Source organism: Trachurus japonicus, chromosome 22, assembly GCF_045865225.1.
Source record: "Trachurus japonicus isolate A0001 chromosome 22, Traja_1.0".
Classification (NCBI taxonomy): Eukaryota; Metazoa; Chordata; class Actinopteri; order Carangiformes; family Carangidae; genus Trachurus; species Trachurus japonicus.
In genome coordinates, this window is record NC_140928.1 from 2,545,989 (window position 1) to 2,556,580 (window position 10,592).

Here is a 10,592-nt window from a genome sequence, read left to right on the forward strand (position 1 = left end):
GAATGACAGCATGTAACCCTGCCTTCCACCTCGCATCTAATGGCTGAAAACCAACCTTGCAACATCAGTGTAGTACTTGGCCTCCACCCCGGTGTCCCAGCTCTCGTCTCTGCGCACGGCAACACAAATGACCTCCGTAACCCGCAACCTTTTGTTTACTGTATGACAGTTGCGTCATCCACCGCTGCATGGATTGATTTTTCGGCGGCTTCGTTGTAAACAAATGCACATGGCCAGGGGGAGGGTTAACAACACAGAGGAAAAGCGACCAGACTTGCATAGTTCCTCTCTAAACGGGGGTATTATTTTCTGATGGTACTTCCTGAGTCAAGTAACGCTTAGTAACGGCACATCTTATTGTCAGTAACGGTAACAGCATTGTAACAGGGGAAACAGTAACTTTTTTGAGTACCCGTTATTGAAAAAAGTAGCACTGTTAGTCACAAGTGTATCATTCAGCTGTCAGAGCAAATAAAGGGAACTTTTCTTTCCACCCAGGCCTGGTCATTGGGACCAGCCAGACTTCTGACCGGACTCTCCACAGAGAGTCGTGCTGTCCAACCTTCCTACAATCCATCACCTGTTTTTCACTCAATTGTTGACATTTGTCTCCTTTTTTCCCTGTTTGAGCTGCAGGTTTTTCATCATGTAGTAATTTAGATGGACAGACATAAATGTGATAGATAGATAGATAGATAGATAGATAGATAGATAGATAGATAGATAGATAGATAGATAGATAGATAGATAGATAGATAGATAGATAGATAGATAGATAGATAGATAGATAGATAGATAGATAGATAGATAGATAGATAGATAGATAGATAGATAGATAGATAGATAGATCTGCAGGTCATTCTGCAGCTCAGCTCTGTGTCCTGTCGCCCCCTGCTGGATGAACCCTGACACTACACCACACCACGTTCAGAGACGCAAACATGCTAAAACTCAGGAAACAACTTAATCAGTTTGACACATGAGCTGCACAAAACTCACAATCTCATCCTCTCCATGTTCACTGCACTTCTACTGTCTGTGTATTAGTGTAACTGTCAAAGAAACAGCAAAGCAGCACATGACTGAGTCAGAACAAGATTTTATTGTGTTGACGAAAAATAGGAATAAATGTACATTCAGCTTTTATGATGAACTGACATGTTTACACTGAAATCAGCTGTTTTGGTTGATTTTAATCTAGGTAATGATCATCGGTTGGTTGCTTTTTAAAGATCTACACAAAATCACAATAAGACAAGATTAATAACAGAAAATTAGACATAATTTAAACCACAGAAGAAGAAAAAGGAAATAAAACCCAGAGGGAAATAAAAAGTTTTTGTAATAATGAGGCAGCAGGAGGACAGTTTAACAGGTTCAATTCACTGACTTTTGTTACATCATCATCCTCTTTATCTCTAACTGCTCTGCTTCACTCTCACTGACACCTTCACTGGTAACAGCTTCAATGGGACTTTATCACCAGAGGAAATGTATGGAAACATCCTCTCATTGAAAGTGTGTCTGAAGGTGTGTATGTGTGTGTTAGTATCAGGATCAGAGAACGACAGTTTTCCTCTGTTCAAGTCCAGATTCACTCTGATCCTCTGGAGCTTCTCCTGCACTGGGAGATCAATGTCTGGAGCTGATGGTGAATGTGCTCTAACGTATTTACCTTTATTGAACTCTATTTCCCATAATCCAGGCACTATCTTGTCTCCCTTCCTCTGCACAGACTCTGTTAACACACCCAGTCCCCACCATGTATTGTCTCCAACCTCGACATCCCAGCTGTGAGTCCCTGAGTTAAAACCCTCAGAGCCCAGGATAGACCAGTAAGAACTAAACCTCTCTGGATTGTCAGGAAGCTGCTGTTTGTCTCCATGTCTCACACTGGTCAGATCTTCAGACAGGATGAGTCTTGGATGAGCAGTGTTTGGGTCCAGAACCACAGGACTGTAGGAAACCATGTCCTTCATCTTGTTCCAGATGTTGAAGGCCAGGTTGCCCAGGTGTTTGGCCTGGTCTATCAGAGCTCCTGAGTCCAGCTGTGGGTCCTCCAGCAGGGGGCGCTGCTGGACTCTTTCCACTGCAGCCTTGTAGTTGAGCAGGAATGAGACGTCTTCAGCTCTCAGCTCGTCCTCTGTGGCTCTGACTGTGTGTGAAAGAGCTGCTCTCTCTCTGCTCAGAGCCTCCATCTTCTCCTTCATCCTCTGACTCTTCTGCTCCTCTTCCTCCCTCAGTGCAGCCATCCTGGCCTCCTCTTCCTCTTCTAGAAACTGGTGAAGCTTCTTAAACTGCTCCTTAATCTGCCTCTCTGTGTGTCGGGCCTGGACCTTAATGTGTTCTGCTGTTTGACCAAACTTCACTTGAACTTCTTCAAAACCCTTTAACTTCTTCTTTAAGGACTCCAGAGTTTCCTCAAGTTCCTTCTTGAGTTGTGAAGCAACTTCATCGATGGGTTTGAATCTGTGGTTGGTGTGTTTGTCTGAATCTCTGCAGACGAGACACACTGGCTGATGATGGTCCAGACAGAAGAGTTTGAGTTTCTCAGAGTGCAGACTGCAGAGAGCCTCTGAAGATCTCTGCTCTCTCTGCTGTAAGAAGCTCTCACACAGGTTCTTTATCACCAGACTAATAGGTGGTTCATCTCTTGAAGATCTTCTCTTACAAACTGGACACAGTGGATCTTGTTTCTCTCTCCACCAGCTCTTCAGACAGTCTTTACAGAAGCTGTGGCTGCAGGACAGAACAACAGGATTTCTGAAGACCTCCGTACAGACCGGACAGCAGAGATCCTCCTCTGGTCTGGAAGCCATTTAGTCTGTGAGTGAAGCTGAAAACACAGCAGACAGGAAGTAGAGTCAGTCTACTTAGACTCTAGCCGTGTTTCCACTGCAGGAGTTCCTGGTAAACAGGAACCGTCCTCTCTCTCTGTGGCCGTGTCTCCACTGCAGGCAGGACCCACCAGGCTCTTATGGCAACATGCGACAGTTTTGATCATTGCGTAGCCGTTGTGCAGCGGGGTTTTTTTTGTTTTTGTTTTTACTGCTCTTGTTGTTGTTGTTTGTTTCTGTTTTAGTTGCTTTTTACACATGTTTCATTGAATCAGTCATCACCTTCAATATAACAGCCTGGTTTGGTTCATTGTCCAACATACATCGCAACCCATTTAACAAAATCATAACCATGAGCAGTAAAATAATCGGACTGGCACAGGAACCACTTCACAGCAGAAGGACTAACCAAAAAGGTTTTCAGATAGCTTCAGACACTGCACACACACTACATAGCCACTACCCTCAGGCCTGAGATACAGATCCCTCACTTTTAAAACCAAGAGAGCCATGACAAGTTTCGTACCATTATCAATCAGATTACTGAACAGCTGACCTGGTCTGGCTTGTGTGTGCTAGCTAAGGTGTGTGTGTGTGTGTGTGTGTGTGTCCTCTTTTTAGCATTTGTTTTGTACTTCTAACTTTTTAACATTTGTATTTATCTATATATGTTTATCTGCTTATTTATCTTGTTTAAATTTGCACTGACGCTTTTACACAAATGAAGATCCTCACGGAAAAATAAAGTTCTTTGAATTGAATTGAGTTGAATTGAATTTCTGTCAGTATAGACGCTTCCTTAAAAAAAAAAAAGCCGTCTCGATCATCATGTAATCCCACGATCGTGTATTTACCACTCTTTTTTTTACCAGGCCAACTGTTACTCTCGTCTTTTACTGAGTTATTCTCTCTTTTTTCCAGACGTTTTTCCGCTTTTAGTAACGTTGGGTTTTAAAAATGCAGCTTATTTTGGGGCTTTCTCTTAGCATCACATGATCCTGCTTTGAGTCTGACCAATCAGCACAGAGTAAACAACAAGCTCCAATGGGGCTTTTTCAGGGCCGATCAGAGTAAAAGTTCCTGTAAACGGCCCTGTGGGGGAGGTTCCTGCAGTGGAGACACGCACCAACGGGGCTGGCCCTGTAAAATTACCCCGAAGTTCCTGCAGTGGAAATGCGCCTTCTGAGTCCAGGTTTTAGTCAAACTCACCTTCAGTGTGTGGAGTGTCAGCAGGTTGAAGCAGCAGTGTTGTAGCTGGACTCACTCTCAGGAAGTTGTTAGTTTAGTCTGAAGCTGAATCTGATCGTCTCTTCTTCAGTCTGCGTCTCTGGGACTGACGAAGTCCAACAAAGTTGTTCTTGTTTGTCTCAGGTGAGTCAGGTTAGGGGTGGAGTTTTGTCAGCCATGTGAAACAAGTTATGTTTCATTCCAGACTTTTAATGGTACGGTGAACACACTTGGTGCAGCAGCTCAGTTTGGTTTCTGTTTGTGAATTATTTAATGTCTGAAGTCTAAAGAAACTGATGAATGCTCTGCAGTAAAAAGCAGCAGATCAGTGGAGCAGAAACATGAAGAGAAGAAAATAGTCCAGTTCCTCAAACTTCTATTAAAGTTCTTCCGTAAATTCTCAAAGTGAAATGAAGAGCAGCAGACTGTTCACAAAAACTCTTTGTTCATCTTTGTCTTTATGGTTCCTGTTGAAGCAGCTTTTTCTTAAATCAGTGGTTTTCTGAACAGAGTTGTGTCCTTACAGATTTCTTCAGAGGCCTGATCACAGACCACCTAACATTAAACAGCCTCCCAAATAATATGGCGACTTCAACAGTTCACACATTGTGGATGGTTGGATCCTCCTGCAGTCAGATCAAGACTCTGATCACATAGATGAGTTTTGGCTCACAGGAGTCGGTCAGCTTCTTTAGGACTCTACCTGACGGACCTCAGGCCTAGGAGCAGTGGTGGTGGGATTTCGATCTCTGAAGGTTTGCTGTGCTGTGATTTAACATTAAGGTGGTTCACATTCAAATTCTTCCAGGGTTTGTTTGTTTCTTGTAAATGGTCCAGGTCCTGTATGTTATGTTGTTGCTGTTCCCTGTCGACCTATGCTGCATTGTCAAAACACCAATGAAAACAGAGACAAAGGCCTTTAAAGAGGAACTAAGCAGGATTTTTCCTGTGGCTATGCCACATTTTTTCCTTAATTAAATAGCTCAGTAGTAATTGTGATAGTTAACTACATGACTTGTGACTTGTTACGAGTGAGAATGGAGGCTCTCTGCCATCCAGGAGGCAACCGCCATTCCGACATCCCACCAGTCCGACATAGGCCTCTAATTGTATGGCAACACTTAATTTTCTATCAAATGTCCCATATTCCGACAATTCCTGAATCCTATGGTCGGAATGACAGTATTTTTCTCTTTTTTTTAAATGTCCTGCCTTTCCGACAATTCCTTTAATAGCTTATTTTTTCCCCAAAAGATTTTGCACTGGTTAGGCTTAGGTAATGATGAAAGGAGTTGGTTAAGTTTAGTGAAAAGACCAGGTAGAGGCTAGACAGGCCAGGTAGATAAAGTCTAGAAGTAGAGATTCCAGATAAGTAGGAGGGAGTCACCTGTTGAGTAGCGCACATTTCCTTATATTGAAAGCCGTATCGGAATGGTGGGATGATGGCATGTCGGAATAGCGGTATGTCGGAGTGTTGGAATGTCAGAATGACAGCATGTAACCCTGCCTTCCACCTCGCATCTAATGGCTGAAAACCAACCTTGCAACATCAGTGTAGTACTTGGCCTCCACCCCGGTGTCCCAGCTCTCGTCTCTGCGCACGGCAACACAAATGACCTCCGTAACCCGCAACCTTTTGTTTACTGTATGACAGTTGCGTCATCCACCGCTGCATGGATTGATTTTTCGGCGGCTTCGTTGTAAACAAATGCACATGGCCAGGGGGAGGGTTAACAACACAGAGGAAAAGCGACCAGACTTGCATAGTTCCTCTCTAAACGGGGGTATTATTTTCTGATGGTACTTCCTGAGTCAAGTAACGCTTAGTAACGGCACATCTTATTGTCAGTAACGGTAACAGCATTGTAACAGGGGAAACAGTAACTTTTTTGAGTACCCGTTATTGAAAAAAGTAGCGCTGTTAGTCACAAGTGTATCATTCAGCTGTCAGAGCAAATAAAGGGAACTTTTCTTTCCACCCAGGCCTGGTCATTGGGACCAGCCAGACTTCTGACCGGACTCTCCACAGAGAGTCGTGCTGTCCAACCTTCCTACAATCCATCACCTGTTTTTCACTCAATTGTTGACATTTGTCTCCTTTTTTCCCTGTTTGAGCTGCAGGTTTTTCATCATGTAGTAATTTAGATGGACAGACATAAATGTGATAGATAGATAGATAGATAGATAGATAGATAGATAGATAGATAGATAGATAGATAGATAGATAGATAGATAGATAGATAGATAGATAGATAGATAGATAGATAGATAGATAGATAGATAGATAGATAGATAGATCTGCAGGTCATTCTGCTGCTCAGCTCTGTGTCCTGTCGCCCCCTGCTGGATGAACCCTGACACTACACCACACCACGTTCAGAGACACAAACATGCTACAAACTCAGGAAACAACTTAATCAGTTTGACACATGAGCTGCACAAAACTCACAATCTCATCCTCTCCATGTTCACTGTACTTCTACTGTCTGTGTATTAGTGTAACTGTCAAAGAAACAGCAAAGCAGCACATGACTGAGTCAGAACAAGATTTTATTGTGTTGACGAAAAATAGGAATAAATGTACATTCAGCTTATATGATGAATTGACATGTTCACACTGAAATCAGCTGTTTTTGTTGATTTTAATCTAGGTAATGATCATCAGTTAGTTGCTTTTTATAGATCTACACAAAATCACAATAACACAAGATTAATAACAGAAAATTAGACATAATTTAAACCACAGAAGAAGAAAGGGGAAATAAAACCCATTGAGAAGTCAAAGAGAAATAAAGAGTGTTGGTAATAATGAGGCAGCAGGAAGACAGGTGCAGTTTAACAGGTTCAATTCACTGACTTTTCTCTTTAAGAAATAAACAATATTATTAATATGATCATCTTCTTTATCTAACTGCTCTGCTCCACTGTCACTGACACCTTCACTGGTAACAGCTTCAATGGATTTTCATCAACATTACCAATACATGGAAACATCTTCTGAGTGAAAGTGTGTGTGAAGGTGTGTATGTGTGTGTTAGTATCAGGATCAGAGAACGACAGTTTTCCTCTGTTCAAGTCCAGATTCACTCTGATCCTCTGGAGCTTCTCCTGCACTGGGAGATCAATGTATGGACCTGGTGGTGAATATGCTCTAAAGTATTTACCTTTATTGAACTCTATTTCCCATAATTCAGACCCCATCTTGTCTCCCTTCCTCTCCACAGACTCTGGTAATACACCCAGTTCCCACCATGTATTGTCTCCAACCTCGACATCCCAGCTGTGAGTCCCTGAGTTAAAACCCTCAGATCCCAGGACAGCCAAGTAAGAATCAATCCTCTCTGGATTGTCAGGAAGCTGCTGTTTGTATCCTCGCCTCATACTGGTCAGATCTTCAGACAGGGTGACTCCTGGATAAGCAGTGTTTGGGTCCAGAACCACAGGACTGTAGGAGACCATGTCCTTCATCTTGTTCCAGATGTTGAAGGTCAGGTTGCCCAGGTGTTTGGCCTGGTCTATCAGAGCTCCTGAGTCCAGCTGTGGATCCTCCAGCAGGGGGCGCTGCTGGACTCTTTCCACTGCAGCCTTGTAGTTGAGCAGGAATGAGGCGTCTTCAGCTCTCAGCTCGTCCTCTGTGGCTCTGACTGTGTGTGAAAGAGCTGCTATCTCTCTGCTCAGAGCCTCCATCTTCTCCTTCATCCTCTGACTCTTCTGCTCCTCTTCCTCCCTCAGTGCAGCCATCCTGGCCTCCTCTTCCTCTTCTAGAAACTGGTGAAGCTTGTTAAAGTGCTCCATAATCTGCCTCTCTGTGTGCCGGGCCTGGACCTTAATGTGTTGTGCTGTTTGATCAAACTCCTCTTGAACTTCTTCAAAACCCTTTAACTTCTTCTTTAAGGGCTCCAGAGTTTCCTCAAGTTCCTTCTTGAGTTGTGAAGCAACTTCATCGATGCATCTGAATGTGTGGTTTTTGTGTGTTTCTGAATCTCTGCAGACGAGACACACTGGCTGCTGATGGTCCAGACAGAAGAGTTTGAGTTTCTCAGAGTGCAGACTGCAGAGAGCCTCCTCTGTTCTGGAAGCCATTTAGTCTGAGTGAAGCTGAAAACACAGCAGACAGGAAGTAGAGTCAGTCATGGCTCCCCTCCCTCCTCTACTGACTTGACTGAAGTTTACTGTGACTCTGAGTCCAGGTTTTAGTCAAACTCACCTTCAGTGTGTGGAGTGTCAGCAGGTTGAAGCAGCAGTGTTGTAGCTGGATCTGATCGTCTCTTCTTCAGTCTGTGTCTCTGTGACTGACAAAGTACAATGAAGTAGTTCCTGGGACTTGGTCCTCAGTGTTAATAACTTACCTGGTTTATTTCAGGTAAGGGAGCAGAGAGCTTCATCAACCATAAAACAGTTTGAGTTTCATTGCAGACCTTTGATTCATTGCTGTAAACAGCTGATGTAGCAGTTCTGTTTTTGTCACGTAGCTTGGATTAGTTGTTTTTCTGAGACTGACTTGTAATGTAAAAGTTGTAGTTTAATGTCCTTGTTGTGTTTGATGTGAGAATGCTTTAACTCCTCCTGTATCATTCAGCTGTCAGAGAAAATAAAGGGAACTTGTCTTTCCCCCCAGCCCTCGTTATTCTGACTGGACACTCCACAGAGAGATTCCATTGGGTCCATGGTGCGTCTGAGCCAGGAGGTAGTTCTCCAGCAGATGGTATGCATGTGAACTGGTGGGGGCTCCTTTTGGAGCTTTTCCATTCTATTTTCCATTCGGGATGTTATTAGAGGTTGGATATGGCTGAGAAAGCTTCTTCTTGACTCAAGTCGCTGTGGTGGGGGTTCAGGTCCATGGAGATTGTGGTGTTCACCTGTTGTGGCTTTTGTAATCTTGATTTTGCTTATAACTTCCCGCCTGAAGTGGGAGGGTTAACACCGGCAAGGAGATGTAGGTTGTTTGTGTTGGTGGGTTTCAGACATCCAGTCATCAGGCAGCAGATGTTGTTCAGTGTCGGCTCTCGTTTCTTTGCGTGGGTTGATCTATCTCTGACAGCTAAGGGCAGGCATATTCTGCAGATGAGTAGCACGGGGCCAGGGCCGTTGTTCTTAGGGTGGATGCTGTGGCTCCCCATTTTGAGGTGGTTAGTTTCCGTAAGATGTTGTTTCGAGACTCAACTTTGGATTTGGTGTTGATGATGTGGTTCTTGTAGGAGAGTGTTTGATCCAGGGTGACTCCTAAATAGACTGGCTGGGGGCAGTGCTCAAGCGATGTTCCAGATCATTGGATGTTGAGAGGTCGGTTGGCTTCACGGTTCCTGAGGTGGTACGAGCATACTTGGGTTTTTGCAGGGTTGGCATGTAGGTGATGATTTTGTTCATAATAGAGGAGCAGCTCATCTAGGGCATTGGTAAGGGTTTGCTCGCACTGCTTCAAACGTATACTCTCTTGAGATGTTACAGAGGTTCGTGGGCATAAACGAAACGTCCGGTCCTTTGGTCTGTTGGCTGGTCATTGTTGTATAATGGAGGTCCAGGACACTGCCTTGAGGTAAACCATTTCATTGACGTCGCCAGCGGCTTTGCATGTTGTTCAAGACTACAAAGAAGCGACAGGTCATTTGTCAGCTTAAAGGTCTTTTTCAGGAGAAGGCGATGATTCACAGTGTTGTATGCTGTGGACAGGTCAACAAAAACGGCTCTCTGGAACCCATCTTCAATGTGTTGAGTGAGGTTCAGTAGATGGGTTGTTGTGGATTTTCCAAGACGTAATTCGGCTTATTGAGGGATAATAAGTGGTTCATTGATTGGGGAGAGCCTGAATTAGGTGATCAAATAGCTCTTACGGGTGTCATGGGGCGGACGCTCTTCGCATGTGTGATGCCCACTCATGTGTGCCAAATTTGTGTATTATTTTCTGTGTCTATGAAACTGTTTTGGCGATCCCCCCATTTTTTGACCAATAGGTGGCAGTTTTTTGTTTTTTAGTCTCCTCAGAATTAAAAACTTTGAATTTTTTTGGTTTTCTTGCTGCTTCTGCTATGATAGCGGTAATCACACAGACATTCGCCTCGACTTTTTAACAAATAGGGAAAGGGGGAAGTGATGTATGCCGTAAAGCAGTCAGCACATTTGTAGTTTTTTTGTGTGGAGGCCAGGGGTTCCTACCATCCACCTGGAAGCTGCTTAGTGCCAGTAAAGGTGATACAGACCCCCTCAGGCCATGACAGAGATGTCATTCAACCTGTTCTAAGTCGATGCACCATCAAAAAAGTTCAGAAAATATTAGATGAAGGCTGAAAAGTTACTTAGTGTTGGTTTAATGCTGAATTCGGATTTTTTACTCGGATACGATTTGTTGTTTTTTGCTGTTCACATTACCATCTAAAATGTGGTGTGTGTGTGTGTATGTTTGGTCCTGCCTCCGCTTCTTAAAACAAACCCTAAAATAAAGATTGTAAAGTGACGTAAAAGTTGCATCAAATCTGCCTTAGCTGTTCACACTGGGGTCACATTAATCAGATATGAATCTGATTCAGGACC

At 43.6% G+C, this 10,592-nt stretch overlaps 1 protein-coding gene across 1 annotated transcript; it reads right to left on the reverse strand.

Annotated features, from left to right (window-relative positions):
* Positions 1-1,418: 1,418 nt before the first annotated feature.
* LOC146963224 (nuclear factor 7, brain-like) lies at positions 1,419-8,655 on the reverse strand. Its single transcript, XM_085767685.1, has 2 exons — positions 8,272-8,655; positions 1,419-2,836 (listed from the first exon to the last, which is right to left on the reverse strand). The coding sequence occupies exon 2, from the start codon at positions 2,817-2,819 to the stop codon at positions 1,419-1,421; it is 1,401 nt and encodes a 466-aa protein (XP_085623811.1). The 5' UTR covers positions 2,820-2,836; positions 8,272-8,655.
* Positions 8,656-10,592: the final 1,937 nt, after the last annotated feature.

Bases quoted from the DNA above. Each gene is read 5' to 3' on its own strand.
- LOC146963224 (XM_085767685.1), bottom strand. From the start codon at position 2,819: ATGGCTTCCAGACCAGAGGAGGATCTCTGCTGTCCGGTCTGTACGGAG.